Source organism: Petromyzon marinus, chromosome 9 (genome assembly GCF_048934315.1).
Source record: "Petromyzon marinus isolate PM22_M1 ecotype Great Lakes invasive population chromosome 9, UKy_Petmar_22M1.pri1.0, whole genome shotgun sequence".
Lineage (NCBI taxonomy): Eukaryota > Metazoa > Chordata > Hyperoartia > Petromyzontiformes > Petromyzontidae > Petromyzon > Petromyzon marinus.
The window spans coordinates 3550555-3574027 of record NC_133675.1 but is presented as its reverse complement, the minus strand read 5'-3'; the positions used below and the strand labels follow the sequence as shown (position 1 = coordinate 3574027).

At 49.9% G+C, this 23473-nt stretch overlaps 1 protein-coding gene across 1 annotated transcript; it reads right to left on the bottom strand.

Annotated features, from left to right (window-relative positions):
• Positions 1 to 1400: 1400 nt before the first annotated feature.
• Positions 1401 to 19388, bottom strand: LOC116940691 (vesicular integral-membrane protein VIP36-like). The gene is made up of 8 exons (XM_032950831.2): positions 18235 to 19388; positions 14836 to 14954; positions 11145 to 11262; positions 10148 to 10230; positions 8048 to 8209; positions 5953 to 6067; positions 5318 to 5437; positions 1401 to 4217 (listed from the first exon to the last, which is right to left on the bottom strand). Exons 1-8 carry the CDS (start codon positions 18356 to 18358, stop codon positions 4054 to 4056), a joined length of 1005 nt encoding a protein of 334 aa, XP_032806722.1. The 5' UTR covers positions 18359 to 19388; the 3' UTR covers positions 1401 to 4053.
• Between the last annotated feature and the right edge of the window lie 4085 nt (positions 19389 to 23473).

The window sequence follows — 23473 nt, the reverse complement described above, 5'->3', positions numbered from 1 at the left end:
ACGTACATACCCACCTACATTTGCCGCGATAACCTCGTGACATTTGGTTTATAGGCGCTGGCAATGGCTTACACGTGATTCCCTGGTGCTTCGGATGCTCTGAGAGTCGCGAAGTGGGCATGGCTCAGCGATGAGCCATGATCATTGAGGAGCCGTTCGACGCTCTTGTGCTCTCCTTGCCAGCATGCATGTGGACACGGCTCACTGATGGGCCCTTACGACGGCAAACCTTGTGTCCACGTCTCCCACACTGCCGCTCGGCGTGCTGCTCTCTTCGGGCTCAAAATGCTGAACAGTTCTCTCGACCGAGAACGGATTCGCTGAGGCCGGCCGAGTGGTTGGCGCACGCCCGTGATCTCCAAGCGCTTTGGGGGCAAGGGGTTGGTGGATCACGTGTCGAGATTTGTGAAGCTTCCAGAACCGCGAGAATTTCGAGGTGGCCAGACGAATGCAATGTGCCAAGATGTTAACTGCCTCGCCCGGTATACGAGAGGTCGTGGGTTCGATCCCGACCCTGACGCCTGCTGCTTTATATTTGTAGTTTGCATGTCTCTCCGTGGTCGCGTGGTTTTTGCCTCCAAATTTGGAATCAACATCACGTGCCTTAAGAGTATTTGGCTGCTATAAATTTCGACGCGAAAAGCCACTTCGGTTGAGCAATCATTTGTGGCCAGGTCGCTGCTGAAAAAGAGCTACGTAGCTCAGCGAGGGCCTGACCTGGTAAAATAAAAACACGTGTATAGTTTAGTTTAGAACTGCAAGTGAAACGTGAACGCGTTCCAATCTGCACACAATACAAGCGGGGATTTACATCGCGGGTAAACGCAACGCCATCGCAAAGATCTCCGAGAGGTCCCCCCCCCCCCTCACCGCATGTTTCCTGCCACACGCACGGCAAAACCAAAACTCTGCATTCTCCGAGACGCCTACCACCAAACGTCCGCACGCAGTCGGACCCTTCTGAAATTTGGCGAGGCTTTCACGGAATTGCACACATTATCTTATAAGCCTATATCGCAAATTGCATGAGCAAATTCCCGTGAGCCAGTCATCCGGAATGCGACCGATTATTTGCGAGAAATCTCGCAAGCCAAGACGGCGTTCAGCCTGGCCGGGTGCTTAAGATGGGGAACCACCATGCACAACAGGTTGCTGCGAAGCCGAGAGGTGTGTGGGTGGCTGGAAAATCAATTCGTCTGCGCTCCCCACCCTCACCGACCCGTACTGACCAGCGTGGCGAAGTATGGACAAAATAAGACCGTACGACCGGTCGCACGGCGCTGGGATGCTTGAGGTCGCCGTTCCACCATTGGGGGGATGGTAGCAGCGCGCCACGCCGTGGACTGAACCGTGCATTGCATGTACAAACGCGTCACGACACGAACTCTCAAGCGCTATGCCACATTTTAACGGGAGTTTATTGAAACACGCACTCACACAAGTCCAGAGTTCTTGAGGAAGAGGCCCATCTGAAGAGAGAGGCATGCAGTCAAACGAGGCAAACACAAATTTAGTGGTTTTAAAACGCCACGACACGAACAGTGGCGTAGCTATCCAGTGCGGAGGTGGTGGCGTGTGCCGAAAACGGGGCCCACGAACCAGTAAGGGCCAGGCGCCGGGCAATGAGGGAGTTTGACAGGGAGCTCCTATAAATTCAGCCCATGAAACGAGGGCCGATGGCAATCACACGCAACCGCTAATGGTCAAGGCATTTGAACGTTCATCTGCGTCTGTTTTTTTGGTGAAAACGCACCAACGGCCTCTGGTCGCCAACAACGGGGGGGGGGGGGGGCGACGTTCTGTCCAAAGTGGAGTCCTCCTGGTTTAATCGGGCGTTGAGCGGAGTTGTCCTGGGTGCTGGTGTTGGCAGCCCTGTGCCAATGGTGAAAATTACACATTCCAATGGCACGGGCCAGTCTTAGGACAGAACCACCACTGTTAATATTGACCGCGGAGGGATACATGGCCGAGGTGACCAGAGTCCCGATGGAATGCTATAATTTTGAATCCAATGTGACCTTGTAAACGTTTTGTATTAACTTTTTTTTGTTAAAAACAAAAGCTTTTTTTTAATAAACACAATCGGCTAACAATCGTTAAATAAAATTAATCGACTAATGACTGAAAATCGGGCAAACGACTCGAGACTCTTGAGCGAGCGTCTTCCCCTGCTCACACGTGAGACATCCAACAAAACTTCACTTCAGGAAAATTGGACTTCGCGCCCAAGTGTTTCACCAAACACAAGAGCCCCCCCCCCCCTCCACCACCACCACTGGCTCAAGCCAGAGAGGGAGCCGTAACGACGAGCATCTTGATAATAGCCCACGCTCTGGACACCGGCACCAAACCCCATCCGCACGCAACGTTCATCAGAGTTGAGTGCAGGCTGAAGAGACCGGGAGACCAGTGTGGTGGTGATAGTGTAAAAAAATATACTGCATCATTTGGAAAAGGAATCTCGACAGTGTTTGACAAAGCTTGCGGAAAGAGTGGACCTATTTTTTGTGACGTGGATGAATTGATGACGAAATGATGTGGTTTCATGATTGTTGATGACAGAGATCGACTCGTGACGACGATAAGTGACGTTATTAAATACGTGACGATGACGTGGTTGAATGGTGGTTGGCGATAGCGATAAAACGGTAACGATGTGGATGAGATGTGGTTGAGAGAATCCGCAACACAAAGCTCAAGGCAGTCGGGAACAACGGGGTCTCAGGCTCGGGAGCAAAACTGCCTGGAGGAGCTCGGCGAAACTTGATTTATGAACGCCGGGAGATTATTCCACGAAAACAATCTCGGTGAGCAACGTACGACTTTACGCGCATGCACGGCGACGCCACTACACATTCACGTTTGATTATCTCAATATTCACCAGTGTTATCACCACCCTCGATAAACATTCCCCGATGCCTCCCCCCACCCCCCCCCCACGTCGATCAGACACCCCCGCCTCTCGCCCGAGCCAGGTGAAGGTTTTAACCGGGTCGCGGTTCGTTCGGTGTCGGTCAGCCGCAGAGCGCAGCGTTCGCGCTGTGTGGGATCGGTACGGGTACGATCCCTCTGCGTTTCGTCACGTTGAACTCTGATCCGGCTGCCAGAGGGGGACCATGTTAAGACTTTGGCTTCTGAAGTTTTCTTGAGGCTGCTTCCAGTAGTAAAAGTAAAAAAAATCGTATGGGTTCAGCGTTGAAGCAGGCACAGGGCCTATGTGGACAGTGACCTCTCCCTCCTCCTGTCTGGAATCGCCTCGTTTGACGGATTTCCTTACTCGCTTGAAAATTACAAGCGTGCTGGAACGTCATGGGTGGGGGGGACACCTGGATGGAAAAGATTTAATTGTAAAAAAAAGCCGAGGATCCTTCCTGCTCTTACTAGCATGGGACGGTGACCAACGCCGTTGTTGGTCCCTAACAAGGTTGTGGCAATTCCACATTGCTATGGCGGGGGGTTCAGTTAAATCCACAGGGCAACCACTGGGATGTTCCCCACAAGCGGCCGTCATTTTATGAAATAGTGACGGAGGGGGAGGGTGGGGGAAGGTTGAAGTAGCAACTTTCAGATTGCGAGTCGGAACAACGCTCGGTTCGCAATCTCCGCTCAAACGAGCTGCAGGGGCGGAGCAGCCCACCCTTGATGGCGCTGCTGAGACAACTGTGGAAATTCCACATTCCCCACAGTGAGTGACAATCTCATCCATCGATTGGACAACTAACACTGAACTTCCCACAAAGTGGTAATTATTTCATAACCCTCCCCCCACCCCCCCCCCCCCCCACCTAGCCAAAGGTTCTCTAAGGGCTTTGTAAACAGACGAGTTCTATCCCCTAACGGTATCTCGCTCTCCAGTTCGCGCCTTTCAGACGCCCGCTACATTCGGTTAAATAGCGCCTATGTTACAACAACAGTGCCTTTGACCCGGACGGGTGGGTGTCAGGTGGGTGTTGGGGAGCGGGAGGGCCTTGGTGGGTGGGTAAGGATTGATGTGTTGGTGGGTCGGTGACGGGAGGGAGGCTGTGGGGCTGGACGACGGGAGGCGCCGCGATTCAGTAGAAGCGCTTGCGGCTGTGCTCCTGGCGGCGCTGGTAGATGAGGAGGCCCACGACGGCGCACACGACCACGGCGAGCAGCGCGCACAGCAGCAGCAGGAAGAGGCGCCAGCCGGACATTGGGGCGGCGCGGGCCGAGCCCGCCGAGTCGTCCGCGCTCGCTGCAGGGGAAACATTTGCGTCAGCGACGGCGCCGTCACTGCCGACGAAAATGACTTTGCGATTTTCTACCTGTGGCGCGGCGTGCACGGGAGATTCGCGAGGGACCACGGACAAGCAGGAAGAAAGCCACGACAATGAGCCGGCAACAACAATTGCCCAAGCTCCGTGGCCCTCTCTCTATATATATGGTAAGGTGTTCTGGAGAAAATTCACAAGTGCGAGGGAGTCCAAATTTTTGCTGTACTGCCTGCTCCTGGTGAGCCAGTGTATGGCTCCTCAAGACCCATGCGGGAGGGAGCTTGGCAATATTTGTGCGAGCCACCAACCCACAGGGGGTTGGCCAAAAGCCACCACTGCCCAGCTATCACCACGACTCTCACTCCCGCTAACACCACTGTCACCGACACCAGCACTCCCGCTCACACAAGTAACCGACACCATAATTATCGCGAACACCACCGTCACCGACACCATCACTCCCGCTCACACAAGTCACCGACACCATCACTCCCGCTCACACAAGTCACCGACACCATCACTATCGCGAACACCACTGTCACCGACACCATCACTCCCGCTAACACCACTGTCACCGACACCATCACTCCCGCTCACACAAGTCACCGACACCATCACTATCGCGAACACCACCGTCACCGACACCATCACTATCGCGAACACCACTGTCACCGACACCATCACTCCCGCTCACACAAGTCACCGACACCATCACTATCGCGAACACCACCGTCACCGACACCATCACTATCGCGAACACCACTGTCACTGACACCATCACTCCCGCTCACACAAGTCACCGACACTATCGCGAACACCACCGTCACCGACACCATCACTCCCGCTCACACCAGTCACCAACACTATCACTACCGCTGTTACGACTACTGCCATAACCAACCACCCACCCTCACTCACGTGAATGTCACACCGTTTTCCAAATTTTTGTTGACACCAACGATTTCTACCCCCCCCCCCCATCTTCGTAGCCCAGCGCCCGGGCTCCCTCCTCCGGCCCGTAGTGGCACCGGTGCAGTTGCACCGCCTGCACGCTCAACAGCGGTGCGCGAGGCCGACTCACCGCGCTGGGCGAGCGAGAGGTCGACCGCCGGGAGGACACCGCTCCGGTCGACCTCGGCGTCCTCCGCTGGGCGCTCCACGCTCAGCTCGTACAGCTTCAGCGAGACGACGTCGTGGTTGTCTGGGGAGAGGGATCAGGAGTTCAGGAGCAAGGGGTGGGGAGGAGGGCGGGGGTTAACGTGTCAATAGCCCACGTCGGTTTTTCTGCCCTATATTCTTTCAGGGGTTTTCAGCGGGGCCACCGTGGTGGACAAGAGCAGGCTATGTTGAAAATTCAGAACTGCCAAATGCTGGGGGATGATGTAGATGGCGAGTGATGACTGATGATGAGATGAATGAACCCTTAATCGGGATATAAAGCCATAACGATGGATGAAGGCTGGATGGCAGATGAACAATGATGTTAAATGATGAAAGGCCAATGATGATAATAATGTTGAATGGATGAATAGATGACGAATCATCGATGGGTGATGCATGAGTAATGCTGCCGATATAAATAATAATGAAGTCTGACGACTACAATGACGAATGAACAATACGAGAGATAAAAACGACCGATGACCATGACGGGCGACCTGGACCGTGACACGCTAGCTGTGGCACCGACGACATATTCGCGCAACACGTACGCACCGGAAAGGTCCCCCGTGACGGCGGACGCGCCAAAGTGGTATCCTGTGGGCAGCGAGACCCCCGCCACGTCCAGGCACTCCCTCCACTCGTCACGGTTATCCACGTCGAGCATCACCTGGCAGGGACGCACGCACATGCGCACACACACACATTGATATACGAACAACAACAGCAGCCGCCATTCGCCACTAACTGATGGTGACATCATCGCGATGCTTGTGCCAGGCTGGGTGCGCTTCGAGGCTGCGTGAAATGCCGAAGGATCACGTGAAGTGGTAGGGGGTTCACGAAACAAGGCGTTATCGGTTAAATGACCGACACGCCCGGCAGGTGCCGCATCGCCGTGCCACCACTTTGCCGTGTTTCAGAACACACTGACACATACCGTACGGCTCGTCTCTATGCCGCTAACAATCAAACCACCCCCCCCCCCCCCCGCTATCAACACCCTCCCTCCGCAGCGATGAGATGAATTGCTGCAATTTTGGGGTAGCGATTCTATCACAGGAATCGATTCTTTTTGACATCCTTTTTAAATGCCTCGTTTGTGCCGCTCCTCAATCACTCCGTCCTTTTGTACAAGTTCGTCTGCTGCGACGGCCGCAAGATGTGACGTAGAACATAACACAACTTTTACAGGGCGCGGTGAGAAAATGGAACCTCACGCGGGCACTAATCCATGCGTGCATAGTGAAGCGAGACAACATATTTGTGATCGATGATCCATGTATCGTCGATACAAGGTACGGAACATGTATCGTTACGTGGTAGGCAACACTTGATACGTATCTATACCGTGGGGGTGGGGCGGTGGTGGCATAGTGGTTCGTGCACCGCGCTGTGAACCTAGAGAATTTGATTCCCAGCCGCGGCTATCGTCAGTACCAAGCGATAGAGCTCAACCGAGCCTGGGTAACATCTCCTGCCACAATCCCCCCCCCCCCCACCAACAGCTTCACCTACCCACACTGACCATAGGGAAGTATGGTCAAACAGCTCCTAAGACCAACAAGGAACTTGGAGGCTTGGATCCAGCCGTGGATCGACCAAAGACTCTCAAATATTATGAGTACAGTATTGTAAACTGTAAACTGTATACCGAGCGAGTGTGACTCAGTGTGTTGTGGTGCAGCGTGTCGTATTCAATGGGGTTTAGGGAGACAGGGTGCATTGTGATGCATTCATTGTGGGTCACCGAGCCACGGTCCAGGGTGTATTGTGTTGCGGCATGTGGAGTTGAGAGTGCTGGTATTGTGTAATGTCTTGTATTGTATTGTGCGGTAGGCTATAATAGTGCAATCATCACACGGCACTGTGCGTTGTAATGATTCGGACTGTAATGGGCGTCACTGTTGCGGACGGAATTGTCTCACCCGGCTTTTGTAAACCCATGGCCACGTCAAACTACATCTGCCCTTCCGGATGCAAACACAACGAATAACAAAAATTAAACGGCTGATCCTAATCCTATCCCAGGTCAGCTTAACCCACAAATTTTTTGTTGCATTAAATGTAATGCTGTGCCAAGTATTTAAATGCTATTTTGCCTCTTTTTCTGAACGTATCCCAATTGTGCTATTGGTGTCAGGTCAGGAAACCAAGCCATGAACTCTCCCGGAGCAGCACCACTCTGTGTACTGGAGAACGGCCCACGGAATCAGACATTGCAGAGCTACCTCTGAGATCTCAGGGTTATCTCCGTCTTGACCGGCGCCTGTAATGCTCTCCAACACAGAGCATTGGTTGGCGTCGGCTTACAGAATCGGAACATTTATTTATATTGGAGGAATCCGATGAGCTGTATAGTTATTTTTCGCAGATCTCCCGTAGTTATCAGCAAGGTGAGGCCTACCAGCAGGTAGGACCCTGTGCCTTGCCTAGTTTTCCTACAGGGTCCACTGCCCCCCTGGCACAGCCGCAGGTTTTCCGGTGGCCGTCGGCGCTGGGCATCGTATATATCACAACACATTTACTGAACGCAAACCGTACGACACGACGTCCTTCACAGTCGTTGTACACAAACGACCCGGACGCGGGTAACCGACGTCGCATGGTCGCACCACGTTGCCGCCACCGCCGCCGCCGCAGCGCTGACCGTCAGCCGCTGGCGGGAGTAGCGCACGGCCATGTAGGTGTCGTAGTCCTTGTTGCGCAGGTCGGCGTAGCAGCCGCCGATCTCCGTCGTCTTGCCGTCCTTGCTGTGGTCGTAGCGCAGGGAGCCGTTGTTCACCATGGCCGTCACAAACGGGAACAAGCGCTGGCAGAGGGTGAAGGTCGTGAGAGGTCAGAGCTGGGCGACGTACAGCGAGGGAAAAAAGTATTTGATCCCCTGCTGATTTTGTATGTTTGCCCACTGATAAAGAAATGATGAGTCTATAATTTTAATGGTAGGTTTATTTGAACAGTGAGAGACAGAATAACAAACAAAAAAATCCAGAAAAACGCAAGTCAAAAATGTTATAAATTGATTTGCCTTTTAATGAGGGAAATAAGCATTTGACCCCTCTGCAAAACATGACTTAGTACTTGGTGGCAAAACCCTTGTTGGCAATCACAGAGGTCAGACGTTTCTTGGAGTTGGCCACCAGGTTTGCACACATCTCAGGAGGGATTGTCCCACTCCTCTTTCCAGATCTTCCCCAAGTCTATAAGGTTTCGAAGCTGACGTTTGGCAACTCGAACCTTCAGCTCCCTCCACAGATTTTCTATGGGATAAGGTCTGGAGACTGGCTAGGCCACTCCAGGACCTTAATGTGCTTCTTCTTGAGCCACTCCTTTGTTGCCTTGGCCGTGTGTTTTTGGTCATTGTCATGCTGGAATACCCATCCACGACCCATTTTCAATGCCCTGGCTGAGGGAAGAAGGTTCTCACCCAAGATTTGGCGGTACATGGCCCCGTCCATCGTCCCTTTGATGCGGTGAAGTTGTCCTGTCCCCTTAGCAGAAAAACACCCCCAAAGCATAATGTTTCCACCTCCATGTTTGACGGTGGGGATGGTGTTCTTGGGGTCATAGGAAGCATTCCTCCTCCTCCGAGTTGAGTTGATGCCAAATAGCTCCATTTTGGTCTCATCTGACCACAACACTTTCACCCAGTTGTCCTCTGAATCATTCAGATGTTCATTGGCAAACTTCAGACGGGCATGTATATGTGCTTTCTTGAGCAGGGGGATCTTGCGGGTGCTGCAGGATTTCAGTCCTTCACGGCGTAGTGTGTTACCAATTGTTTTCTTGGTGACTATGGTCCCAGCTGCCTTGAGATCATTGACAAGATCCTCCCGTGTAGTTTTGGGCTGATTCCTCACCGTTCTCATAATCATTGCAACTCCACGAGGTGAGATCTTGCATGGAGCCCCAGGCCGAGGGAGATTGACAGTTCTTTTGTGTTTCTCCCATTTGCGAATAATCGCACCAACTGTTGTAACCTTCTCACCAAGCTGCTTGGCAATGGTCTTGTAGCCAGCCTTGTGTAGGTCTACAATCTTGTCCCTGACATCCTTGGAGAGCTCTTTGGTCTTCGCCATGGTGGAGAGTTTGAAATCTGATTGATTCATTGCTTCTGTGGACAGGTGTCTTTTATACAGGTAAAAGTTGAGATTAGGATCACTCCCTTTAAGAGTGTGCTCCTAATCTCAGCTCGTTACCTGTATAAAAGACACCTGGGAGCCAGAAATCTTTCTGATTGAGAGGGGGTCAAATACTTATTTCCCTCACTAAAATGCAAATCAATTTATAACATTTTTTGACATGCGTTTTTCTGGATTTTTTTGTTGTTATTCTGTCTCTCACTTTTCAAATAAACCTACCATTAAAATTATAGACTGATCATTTCTTTGTCAGTGGGCAAACGTACAAAATCAGCAGGGGATCAAATACTTGTTTCCCCTCACTGTACAACCTGTGAACCCCATCGCCTCGTGGCCTCCTCGCCACGAGGCGATGGAAGCGGAACGACAGTGGTTTGTTCAGTGTGCTGTTAAAAACCCGGTGCCGTTAACTGTGGCCGGGAATCAGACTCGGGTCAACGGATTCATAGCACCACACAATGCTGTTCGTAGTCATTGTGCCAGCATTCCAACACATTTGTCTGTTAGAAAGGAGTGTTAATGACAAATCATGTGATTTTTTAAAATTGATTATTATTGGTTACGGTTGGGGGGGGGGGGGGGGGAGGAGATTGGGATGTGGGGCTCACATCGTGATCATCAAAGTCGTTGCGGTAGGTGTCCACAAAGATAGCAAGCCCGTGGAATGGGTCCCTGCTGCCAAACACCGACCCTGAAACACAAGCACAATGCAGTCACTGGTGACTGGGCTGAGAGCGTGCCAACCCGCTCCACTCAATAACCCAGCTTCATCACAGTCAGAATCAGAATATTTATTTATACTGGAGGAATCTCATGAGCTATGAAGCTCTGTTTTCACAGATGTCCAGTCGGGGTGGGTCAAACAATACAATAGGAGCGCAAAGTATAGGAAAGGTAAATAAATCACTTAAAAATATAACTTGTTTTTCAGAAGCCACCTGGCCATAATTAAAGTGGCTCATCATGTGGAAAATTTATAGCGAGCCAATGAACCTCCGTGCGAGTCTATAGACCTTGATGTAAGAGTAACCGGCGAGTCACTACACTTGAGAACACACTTTTATCGCAGGCACCCTACACCAGGATTCAATACGAGGATTCGAACCGCGGCTCTCCAAGGTGCCTGCTCAGGGCTCTGACCTCTGAGCCACCCGGCCACACCAACCGTGCGTTTTCTTATCCTTTCCGCTGCTCACAGCGGGGCCGGCTGTACCGGGTGGACAGTTGGCCATTTTGTTTTGGGCCTGAACAAATAAAACTTGCCTGTGTCGGTCACGCACGCACAAAAACGTGACGCCTGAGGCTACTCACGATGATAGCAGACACCAGCAGCTCCTTGAACATACCGGAACGGTTTGTCAAGACTACAACAGTGCTACTTCTTACGATGAATACACGTTAAAAATTAAATTATTTGCAGCCCTGTGTCAATACTACTCTGAATTAAGGTGAGTGTGAGGGAGGGATATGAGCAGGAGGAGGGGAAAGGCAGCACGAGTTTAAACATTATTCGCCTCCGACGTGGTAGGGAATGGTTTCCTGAGAGCCGCCGGGTTCGCGGTGTAGTTGCGCTAATCGCGGCGCCACCGTTCACTTGCGGCTCACCCAGCTGCATCTTGTCCTTGGTGTACCACACGGCGAACCCGTCCCCGTGCAGGTTCTTCTTGCCCTGACCGTGCACCTTGAAGTGCACGTGCAGCTCCCAGTCCGTCACGTGGCACGGCTGCAGAGAGAAGTACATCGGCTCGTTTTTTTTCAAACGATCCATTTTTTGTCGTTGTAAATGTTCCCCAATTTTATCCCGATTCCGCTCCCAGCGTGACGCCACGAGACAAATAACAAGCCGTCCGGAACGCTCACCGAGCAGTGCGACACTTGCGTTGGAGAACAGCCCCAGGAAGCAGACGTCGAAGAGCTACCTCTGATATCCATTCAAGCGACGACGTCAGGCCCTCGTACGAGAATGGCAGCACTCGACCACCCTCTGTATTTGACAGCAATGATCGTCGCGTGATCATTGCCGAATGTACACAAATTAAGTGAAAAACTAATTTAATATGGTGATGTTGATGATTGGACGGAAGCCACAGACTCACTACACTGTTGGTCACTATGCAAGTCTATGGGTCTCTACATACGTCTATGGGTCTCTGCGTGAGAGAGTGCGATGAGGAAGTCGCTAACGTCGCTTTCCCAGTTTCTCAACGAACTCGTCTGTGTGTGACTCCTGAGATTGCATACACATCGAGGCTGAGGTTGTACCCTCCTCAACTGGAAGCAATGAGAACCAGCACTAGCAAAGGCAACTTGTCTTTTCTTTCACTACTTATCGTTTTGTTCAAATAACTTTCCCATCAGTTTAACATGTAGGCTTTCACGACCAATATCATCCATAATCGAGGTTTTTGGGTTAGATCGTGTAAATATATGTGTCGTTAAAACCCGCCACCACCCGACACAGCCCACTATTAAGGGTTGTCACGTAACAAGAACATGCCAATTCGTCACTAGTACAGCACACCGGTGTGTTGGAGAGTACGACGTTTCGCCAGTAATCACAACCAGCTTCGTCAGGTGACCGCCAGATTTGTGGAGAAGTCTTGCTGTTTCGTTCCTTACATAGAGGGCGTAGATGTGTCGACCACGCTTCTGCGCTCTTGCACAATGTGGGGGGGGGGTAGGTTACTGAGCCAACGTACATTATTCATTATGCGAGCCCTCTGAACTTGTCCTTCCTGTCTATTGTGTTTATTAAAATAGCCCAACCAACGGTAATCCCTATTGAAGTACGCTGCCCTTTGTAGGCATGCATTTAAATAATGTATTATTTGATTATTCGCTTCCACGCAGCACTAAGGCGTTAATGCGCTGTTCACCGTAATGTGATACAACTCTGGTCGTACTTGTAAAACAGATGCTAGGCTCAATGGGCCTTACCAGATGTAATAATAAAGTTTAAAGTCTGAACTCTGGGTAAGGCGACTAAAATTATTTATTTTGTAAAAATGGGAGATCCCACTTAGCATTGTCTCCGCAAGTACAAAAAAAAATGACGAAGAGTTTGCCGCAGAGGAAATGTGGCTTGACCAGGACGCCCTAAGCAAAAGATAATTTAATCCCCGATTCGCATCTATAACATCAAGACCAAAAACATCCCAAGGAATTGCGCCAACACTTTCTGCACTGCATGAAAACCGGCAAAAAAATCCTCGGACGGATCGGAACACGGGCGGCATCTGTTTGCGGTGAACGCCATCGTTTCCCCACCGAGAATCGGCCACGAACGCCGGACGACCTCCACCCACCGCACTAGGTTCATGTCAATTCACAATGAGCCAGACATCATACATGTCGTGACTTGCGGTGGGGGGGGGACGACGACTTCAGGGCCGTATCAGGCCGATCACTCTCACAGGTCTGGCCGCATGCGAGACCGAGTTGACGCAACTTCACGCGGTGTCACACAGCGAGGCCGAGTTGATGCGACCTCGTGCGGTGTCACGGAACTCTTATTTAAACAGCCGCGTGTCGCCACGCGGGTGCTCCAACTGTATAGAAGGAAGAGATAGGGGCGGAAGTGGAAGCCGATCTGTGTGTGTCTGGACACAAAGGTGGCCAAAGGAGAAACATTAAGGAAGGGGTGGGTGATGGTGGGAAAGTGAAAGGGATGTGGTGGTGGGGAGTGTGTGCCAATCATCTTATTCAGGGTCCGTTCCGTGACCGGCCTACCAACGAGCCATCGACACTTCACGTGACCCCAAAGTGCACCTAGCCTGGCACAAGCGCCGTGGTAATGTTGTTGTTGTGTGAAGACTAGTTTCGAAAACACACTCGTGTTAAAGACGAGTTTAGAAGTGTATAGTGTACAGCCCTATTGCTGGATGAATGCCTCCCCACACTGTCGTTGATGGGGGTTGTTGACCTTACCTCACCACGACGGTCAGCGAGGGTTAGTGAATGGGGCTGGCCAACAACGGGTTAAGATATCACTTGCCACTGATTTGAGCCATCGCCGGGAATCAAACCCAGGAGACCAGGTTCGTAGTGTAGCGAGAGAACCAGTGCGCCCGCTGGCCGGCGTGTATCGACATGAGAAGAGCCAAAAATGCGATATCCGCAAACTCCCAGCCCACTGTCAATTGGGACAAACTGGTGTGGAAATATGACTAGTTAAAACTGTCGCATTATAGCTACAAATTCAGAATTTACTTACTGCTGGTAGGCTTCGTAATGTTTTATTGGAATATTTAACCTGGATAATGCCTTGAGATGGAACACCTCGTTTGCAAGGGTGTCCAGAGTCATTGGCGACTTCAATGACTCACTGTCCGGAGAACCAGTTCAAGGAGGGCAGCTCATTGTCATGCAGGAGCAGTGCCCTAGGGTTTAAAGATGAGGAGCGGGTGGAGGGATGGGGTGTGGGGAGGGAGGGACCCCCATGTTTTTTTTTTGGCTCGCCATCGGACAAAGACGGTCACCGCATCGCGCGCTTTCAGACGCGCCACTGCGGCCGTCTGGAACGCTCTTCCTTCCGATATTAGGAAACCACTGAAGCGATGCACTTTTAAATCTAGACTGAAAACTAATTTCTTTAGAACTGCTTTTCGTGTTTAGTTTGTTGACCTTTCCCCGCATCTACAATTAGCGCGGTTACCTAGGTATGGTGCTAAAGAAGTTCAACATACATACATGCTTGGGACTCAAGTTCCTTCTCCTGCACTGTCGATGGTGTAGGTTGTGATGGGTACAGCGAGGGGGTCTATGTGTGTGCGTGTGCCTGAATGGGGGTGGGTGCAAGTGTTTGAACAGTGCTGTTTGCACTCCCGTGTACAGTAGCTGCGCTCTCTGCCAACACTATTATATTATTATATATTATAAAATTCACTATTATATTTATAAGCACTCCAGGCATTGGCCACTGGAACAATGAAAACGAATTCACATTAGACTACCAGGTGGTCGACTAACACAATTTAGGAATTAAACGATCGAATTTCAGAACTAGGACGAACAGTGTTCAACTGCGACTTTGGGTCTCAGCATCATCAGCAGTGGAACGTCGACGAATGCCACTGCGTGGGATTGGATTGATTCGTATTCAAAGGAGTGCCTGGCGCAATGTGTAAACATCGCCACGAGGGAGATGAAGACGGCCAGGCGTGGTACTGGCCACCCACCCTCTTGTGTGCCGTGCCGGCCTTCATAGGGGGTGCTCACCAACAGCACTTGACCCAACAGTATGTTAAGGCCACACGGGGGACCTTTGTCGTGTGCTGTACGTGCGCTGGCCACGTACCACAGTGTTCCACATGGCACCGAGCTTGCTCTGCTGGTCGGCCGTGAGTCGCACGGCGTGGCCAATCACCACCGTGTTGCCCGTGATGTCCCACTGCGCACCTGGCGACGAGCCAACGCCTGTTGGAGGGCACACAAAGGTCCCCCCAAGTGCTGTTAGCGAGTGCCTATTAAGGCCAGCACGTCACACGAGGAGGTACAGGTCGGTGAAGCTTATGTATGTGTAGTGACATAGATTTGAAGCTTTCATGACTGCAGGAATCCATCCATACTCTTTGGTTCATTCGGTAAAGTGTTGTGTGAAGCAATTCAGGGGAAGTTTAAGGCTGAGTCAGCCTAGGTGGCCAGAGCCCACAGATATGGAGGAAACCCAAGGGGAAGGAAGCTTGCGGGATACAAAAGTCCTTGGAAGCATTCTATTTGAATCAGTCATCCTAAATAATTCCTGTAACCTTGTGCAAAGTTTGTAACCTTGTGCAATATTTGCATATTAGTGCTGTTTTTATTTGTGTCTGTATACATTTACATCCCCACGTCTCTGTTCCAGCAATCTGTTTTCTTAAGTCTCAATAGGCTCTATTCTGGCTTAAAGAAAATGTAAAAAGGTATTTTTGTACTTAATACAATGTGGATTTAAGTAGTGTCTAAATATGACATCTCAATTTGCTCTACAGAGACAGCATGTTTATTTTATAGTGGCAATTATGCGAGTCTGCGGGTCTCTGTGCGAGTCTATGGGTCTCTGTGTGAGCTAATGGGTCTGTACATTTCACAAACGCAGAGCGGGTACCACATGTGAGGTTACAACTCATACCCATGCAGGTGTGGGGCAGGAGCGGGATTTATGGGGAGCATTGAACAATCCATTTTTATTTCTGGGCCAGAACAGCAACATGTGGCACATTCAACAATACCAGTCTGTCCACATGGCTAATAAAAGCGAATGATGTGGTAACATACCGATGAAGTACGTATAAAAACTCAACGCATTCGTCAATAACAATGCGGCCTTAAAAGAAAACATATATATAATCGGTGACCTTTCAGGAAATAGCCTTTCTGAATAGCACATAAAACTTCATAGCATGTATCACTTATGGCACATCATGTATGTGCTGTGAAGAGGGGCCATTGTCTGAAACGTCTCCTATTACTGTATATTTGTTTCCTGTTAAGGCCACAGTCTTTTTAGTTGAATGCATTGAGTTTTTTTGTTCATTGAACTTGCGCACCACTGCGAACAAGACATCACCAAATAATGTACTATTAAATAAGGCTAGTGCAGGATGTTGGTGAAATTCCAGTGACGCCAGCTCAGGCGTTAGCAACAAGTGAGATTTTTCATCTGATACCATGGGACTGACCTATTTGGGCATGCTCGTCCCTACAATCACACATCAAACAAAGCTGAACACATTTTCAATCGATAAACGACCCTTGCTTATTCTGGCCCAGGAGTCAATGGCCCTCAGTGGTACGGTCAATCCCACTACTAAGGCATCGTAGCTGTTAGCAATGTTACTATTGGGATTTTGCTTCAGCAGACACTGTCCGGGGTTTGGCGACCCAGAAAAAAATTCCTGCATCCGGCACACCACCTCCAGTATACCTCTCCCGATGGCTGTGGCAACTATATATTTTATCTTACCAGGTAAGGCCACAGTGAGCTACAGTATATACATATTTTTCAGAAGCGAACTGGCCACAAATGATAGCTCAATGAAATGGCTTATCATGTGGAAATGTATAGCAGCCAAATAATCCAAATGCATGTTTTTAAATGTGGAGAGAAAAACCAGAGGACCCGGAGAAAAATCCACGCGACCACGGGGAGGATATGAAACTCCAAATATACAGGTGTCAGGGTAGAACCCACGACATCCTGCATACCAGGCGAGGTAGTTAGCAAGTGCCTAACCCAGCCTACAAGCCGATCCGGGAAATAATTGCTTACAATTGAAGCCATGATTAAAATACTCACTTGCACAAGTCTAAGGCCCACCGCATGATAAAGGTGTACATTAAAGTCAGAAATGTTCGTCATTATGTGCCACTCCAGCTAAACGAGATGCACTGGTCGTGGCGGTGGATAGTGGAAATGGGGCAAGCACCGCCAATATCCCCAATGTAAGTGCGTGCCCGGCACGTCAACTGTACGTTCAGCCATACCGGCCACAAAACAAATAACGTGTTGACTCAACCTATAACCAAATCACCCGGAATGCACCCGATCTCGTCAGATCTGGGAAGCTAAGCAGGTTTTTGACTCTGCACAGTGCTTGGAGATAGGTGACCACCATGCATTAATAATAGGTGTGATAGGCTGCTGTGGAGCTACGTTGTCAACAGAGGGCAGTGCACGAAAATCAGCGGTTGCAAGGTCTCTGCTGTGCATCCACGTCTATGTTCCTCGCCTTCAACCCAACCCGCACGCACCAGCGTGGTGAAGTATGGTCAAGTAACCCGGCGTGGGGAGGCTCTTATCCAGCAGTGACCTGACAAGAAGGTCTGCCACACGTGCATTGTTAAGTCGGTGCGTCACCTGCATGTTAAGGCATACCCACACCTGTCAACCCCCTATCAGTGCCTACCTTATTAAAGACCAATGCAGATCTTATTGGTCACCCCCATACCCTTATAAATCCCAACGTTCATCCTACAAAGTCCCATCGCATGGGAGAAACACAAACAAATAGACACATTTTTTGCCCGTATTGAAACGGCTGTACGCCGTATGGACCTGAAATCTCAATTTCCCTGTTCAAGATCAAGGTTGTATGTGTTGACAGGTATGCATACCGATTAAAATACAAGTAGGTTAATTATTAATATACAGATGCAATATACTGGCTTTACGTACAGATAACAATCCAGTCGTTTATACGCAAGCAATAGCTAGCCTACCATATAACGTTGCATACTTGCTTCACACAAGAAATATGCAATTATGCAGTTCACATCCTGGCTTAACTGGGCACAATGTAAATTCACATGCGCAACTTGCTGCATTTAAATAAATGTTCTTTTCCATACATTTGTCTTACACATGCAGGTAGTGGCGGATTAGGTTGGCATACACGTGAACATACCGTGTTGAACAATAACATTAGGTTTTACGCCCCATGACATACTGTATTGACTTAACACACGTGCTGCCTATAAACTACACGTGCTTAAACATTACAGGTGCTGTACTCCAGCAACTTGAAGATTCAGTATTATCTATGTCCCCTATCCCAGCCCTTGTCACCAGGCTCTGCTCATTAACCTTATTATCCCAACCCCTCACCCGATCTGCACGCCTCACCTCTAACCCTACACGCCTAACGTGACCCCGAACGCTGGCCCGAGACGACCACCGAAGCCCGACTCGCTACCCCCCAGACCCCCGTGGCCTCACCCTGATAAGGCTTCATGAGGCTGTGCTCCCTCTTGATGAAGTCCCCGTGGTCTCCGTCATCGCCGCGACACGGGGCGAGCAGCAGCAGCAGCAGCCCCAACACCATCGCCACCAGCGGCTCCATCGCCAGTCGGGCTTCTCTCGCTGTCGGGCGGGCTGACGGTGACTGCGAACGGGCAGCAGCTAGCCGAGTGTCTCTGCCCGTGCAGAGAGAGAGCTAAGCGACCGGTCGGGCAGCTTGTTAAGAGTGGTTGACTGGTTGGCAGTGAATCGAGTGAGCAGCTGGGCAGCAGAGACACGGACTGGGCAGCTATTCGAGTGACTGGCTGGGTAGGTGAGTGCCTTACAGAGCGTCTGGGAACCAGAGCTACTTAACGGACCGCAGACCTTTGTGCGTCTGCCCCAGGGATTGTCTGGCCGACTAATAAGGTAATTGAATGTCAGCCTTAGCAACCCAGAGTTTGGCTGCTATTTGGCTGTCTTGACACAGTGACGGCGGCTGACAGTAACTGCCCTTGTTGTGTCTGCCAGACTGAGTGCCTGTCTGACTTGCCCCTAGCACCTGACAGGCTGACTGGGTACTTGACAAACTGCCTGAAAGACTGCTTCTCCTGAGTGCCCGACGGACTGCCTGCCCTAAGGCACGACAGGTTGCATCTAAGACGACCTGCCCTAGTGACTGAGTAACCTGACACTGTCACGCTGCCCGACTGCCTAAGTGACTGACTGAATGGTGACTTGACACTATCATCACAGACTGACGGATTTCCCTGGTGACTGGCTACGCTGGTGGATGACTACCCTGGTAGCTGCCTGCCCTGGTGACTGATTGCCCCGGTGACTGACTGCCCCGGTGACTGACTGCCCCGGTGACTGACTGCCCCGGTGGATGACTACCCCGGTAGCTGCCTGCCCCGGTGACTGACTGCCCCGGTGACTGACTGCCCCGGTGACTGACTGCCCCGGTGACTGACTGCCCCGGTGACTGACTGACTGACTGCCCCGGTGACTGACTGACTGACTGCCTCGGTGACTGCCACACTGCCTAGTCCTGTGGGTCGCTCTTATTTCTGCTTACATCTCCAGCCCGGGTCCCCGACCACGTGGTACTTAAGCACGGCTTCACATTTCCCAGAGCGCATACGCGACCGGTCCCAACTCGGCGCTCTCCCAAGTGGTCCGCGCGTTTAAAGAATTGGCCAATCGGATACGAGGCCGTACGCATGAGCGGTGGGGAATCTAGAAGCACTCCTCAGCCAATCGGCGAGCCGTGATGCTAATCGGACGGAAAGAGGGCGAGGTCAAAAAAGAGAAAACAGCGCGGGTTTTTCTTGTTTATTAAATCGCGTTTCGTTACTTGATTAGCCACGTGGGTTAGGTATGATGAGTTGGCTTCCGATAACCGGTGAAGTTGGGCGTGATTGTTTTGCACGCCTGTAACCCGTCGATTTGGGGATAACGGTTGGTAAATAACGTCGACATTTGTGGGAAACTAAAAAAAAGCTGAGCCACACGTCCGGGAGATGGTAGTACAGCAAGTAGGTTCGCGAACCCATCTGTGTGGGCATTTAAGTGTTGTCGAGGATCATTATTGTTGTTATTTTTTCCTTCCGGATAGTCCAGTTTTCTTCCACACGAAGCAAACTACTTGCATGGTATTGAAATTGGCCAAACATCCCAATGCATGCCCCTTCTATTAATCTTGAGACTCAGGCATTTCGGGAAGAAAAAAAGACGACAATATTGTATCTAAAACCATTGTCACATCCCAGCAGTGGATTGACCATGGCTGATTAATTTTAATTAACGACTTACACAAAGTGTTTGCCACAAATGAACCACAATACCTTGCTGATCTCAGTCAAGGACCATACACTGTCACGCACACTTCAGTCATCCTAGATGCGGCTTTTGGCTAACCATCGAACAAAGACGGTTACCGCATCGCGCACTCTCAGATGCGCTTCTGCGGCCGTCTGGAACGCTCTTCCTTCCGATATCAGGAAGCCACTGGAGCGATGTACTTTTAAATCTAGATCGAAAACTAATTTCGTTAGAACTGCTTTTTTGTGTTCAGTTTGTCCTTCCCCCGCACCTCTGATTAGTGCGGTTTTTGGCTACGTATAGTGCGAAATAAGTTCAACATACATTAATACTGTATTTTAGAAAAGGCTTGCACGGCCAGCTAGCAAAACTCGTGGTAATCCGAGTGCCTCAGAGTAAGAAATAAGGTTCAGGATTCGATTCCAGACTTGGGTGCCTTTATATGTGGCGTTTGTGTGTTCTCCCTCGGTTCTACATTGGTTTCCACCTAGAGCTAAACAAAACGCAACGTAACTGGTAGTATGGCAGGATTGGCAAAACATCCCAATGTTATGTTAAACCACTCCTATTGCTCTCTGCCCCCTGTACCGTTCCAGTTCTGTTGTAATGTGCACCGATGCCTACTTTATTGAGGGCGATATTTGGCACGTAAAATAAAGATTGGTTTATTTAAAAAAAATACCTGCAAATTACGCATGAAGGATTACGCATAGCAGCACCCAGGAGTGTTCTAGACAGGACCCCCCTGGACAAGAGTTGATACTCAGTGAGTAACACAAAACAAGCGTAATAACAACAGAAATGATAATCATGAAGCCTGATCTTCCAATTTAGCACAAACCAAGGACTTACTTATAAACCAGTTATGAAAACCATTGATGAAGATGGGACCAGCTGCACTGAGACTGCACGTATACAAAGTCAAGTAGCAAAATATAAGCGTGCGACTGTGGTCATCCAGAACAGACCGCACAACATATAACGACGAAATGCCTGATCCACAAATACGAAGGAGACATCACAGCGATTACACTCCGCTGTTCCTAATGCGGTTGTCTGGCTTGACCGCCTGAATGTAAAATTGTAGTCGTTGCTCTGCATTCACATCAGCCATGTGAAAGGAGAAGTGAGAACGTGAGTCAGGCACAGAGACAGGCTCTCAGCGAGGTATTTATCAACACAATGACGCGAGAAGTTTCTTCAGATAGGACGAACACGTCGCCTGATTCTGATCAACATTTGCCCAGGCAGTCCAATGAACCACACCGTGGACGGTTTCATAACGGTCCACAGGTATTTCAAGGTGAGCCAATGGGCCTCAATCGATCTGAATATTGGTTTAAAAACATGCGTGCACAACATTCGCAAGGTAAGGTGGGCTGTAGTAGTTATGCCTGCCTGTATCCCAGCACTGTGGAGGTGAGGGTCGGTGGATCGCCGCAAAAATGTTGTGAAACTCTTTCCGTTGGGCGTCGAGAAGGCAGTACAGCAAGTAGACGAATCCCCATCTGTTTCCATCTGTACGGGGATTGAGTGTTGCCCCCTCGCGCACGTGGGTTTTCTACGGGTGCTCCAGTTTCCTCCCACTTGTATAAATAACACTCGTCGTTAGTTGTCTGAAAACATCTTAATAAAAAAAACTCAAATGCAGGACCCTCCTGAAAAAAATGGTCAGTGTGGCTAGCCTGGATTAATAACGCACTTTTGTCGTATTATCTTACAGCTAAGGATACATTGTATACGAGTCGTTGGGGTCCTCCATTTAATTAGAAACATGCCTTTAAATAATTTAGATTTTTTTTCTGCAATAAATGTCCATAAATTATAAGCCTTGAGCTATCATTTGTGGTCGGGTCGCTTCTGAAAAATAAGTGGGATTTACCTGGTAAGATAAAAATAGATAGTTTTCTTTGTATATATGTTTAAGTGATTTCTTACCTTTCCTATACTTTCTACTTCTCTCGTGTTTTTGTAGTTTTTTTGTTGTAACGTTCTAACCCGCCCCTACTGGGCATCTGTGAAAAATATCTTTATAGCTCATCGGATTCCTCCATTATAAATAAAGATTCTGAATTATGCGTAATTATAATGTGTTCCATGACGGGGTAAGGTATTTACTCTAAAAATGCACGCTGCATTAGTTATAGATGTAAAATACCAATACATGTGTCATTACATGTGCTATGCACGTGTCACTGGGCACTCTGGACACCATTCGAAACGAGATAATTTGTAATAACAATGGTATTAGATAAAATATTGTTGGCTCCCCCCCGAAATGCCCCACTGAGTCTCAAGACTAGTTAATTTAAATTTCCTGCAAGTGTGTTTTACTTCGTGTGGAGGAAAACCGGACTATCCGGAGGAAAACAATAACAACCAAGAATTATCCTGGACAACACTCAAATGCCCACACAGATGGGTTCGCGAACCCACTTGTTGTGCTTCCATCTCCCGGACTTGTGGCTCAACGCTTTTCTTTTGGAGTTTCCCATGGTTGTTTTCCCGTTGAAATAGTTCAGTAAAACTACACCGCTTACATCAGTTCGACCAGAAGAAAAACCGGGCTGATGTATCATCACAGCCGGCAGAGACACTTCCTCAATTGCACTGCCAATTGGTGAAGACGAAGAGCATAGACGTGGGAGTACGGTATAGAAGAAATACAATCCCAGAACGTTGGGCCAACGTTGCATGTTTACTGGCATACGACGTCTGATTTTTCTGCACTGCCCTATGTTGCTCACAACGTAACCCTCTGCTCTGCCCCCATCCTCGATTAAAAAAAAGTGTGGTAATGATGATAATGATGTCTGGTGCTACGAAGATAACCACTCAAGGACCCGCCGGTCACACGAGGTCACGGCGGACTTTGCTGATGGAAAATGCGATTGCGTGTGAGAGAACAGGAAGTCCTGTTAGATTCCCCGCCAAGGCTAGCATCAGTGTTGGGCTTATATCAGGACTAGGATGGATAGCATTGAGAACGGTACCGTTATCGGTGCGGTGTGTAAACATATTGGGGGAGACAAAGGCGGTCGGACGTGATCCTGGCCACACAACACCCTCGTGTGCCGTTCCGGCCTTCATAGGTGCTCGCTATCAGAACTTGCCCCTACAGTCCGTTAAGGCGATACGGAGGATCTTTGTGTGTGGAGTGGCACAGCGGGGAGCATAGGTTGGTGCGTCTGTCAGTCATTAACCGGTCAACCCACGGCACTTGGGTCTGTCCCGTGATCTCCTGCCTGCGGCGAATCTTCAACGCTTCACGTGGACCGTCATCAAAGTCCACAAGCGCCGTGACGATGTCACCGCCGCTTAGTGACGAATCTCGAGTTTCTTGGTTGTGAATGAGCGTGCCCAGTGCGTCGGTGCGAGAGCCGGCGTGTGGGTAGTGTGAGTGCGTGACAATAAC

What these genes read in the sequence shown, in the direction of transcription:
- LOC116940691 (XM_032950831.2), bottom strand. Translation starts at nt 18,358, where the DNA reads ATGGAGCCGCTGGTGGCGATGGTGTTGGGGCTGCTGCTGCTGCTGCTC. An exon ending in CAAGGACAAGATGCAGCTGG is followed by an intron (nt 10,231 to 11,144) that starts GTGAGCCGCAAG and finishes CTTGTGTTTCAG; the next exon opens with GGTCGGTGTTTGGCAGCAGG. An exon ending in ACGACTTTGATGATCACGAT is followed by an intron (nt 8,210 to 10,147) that starts GTGAGCCCCACA and finishes ACCCTCTGCCAG; the next exon opens with CGCTTGTTCCCGTTTGTGAC.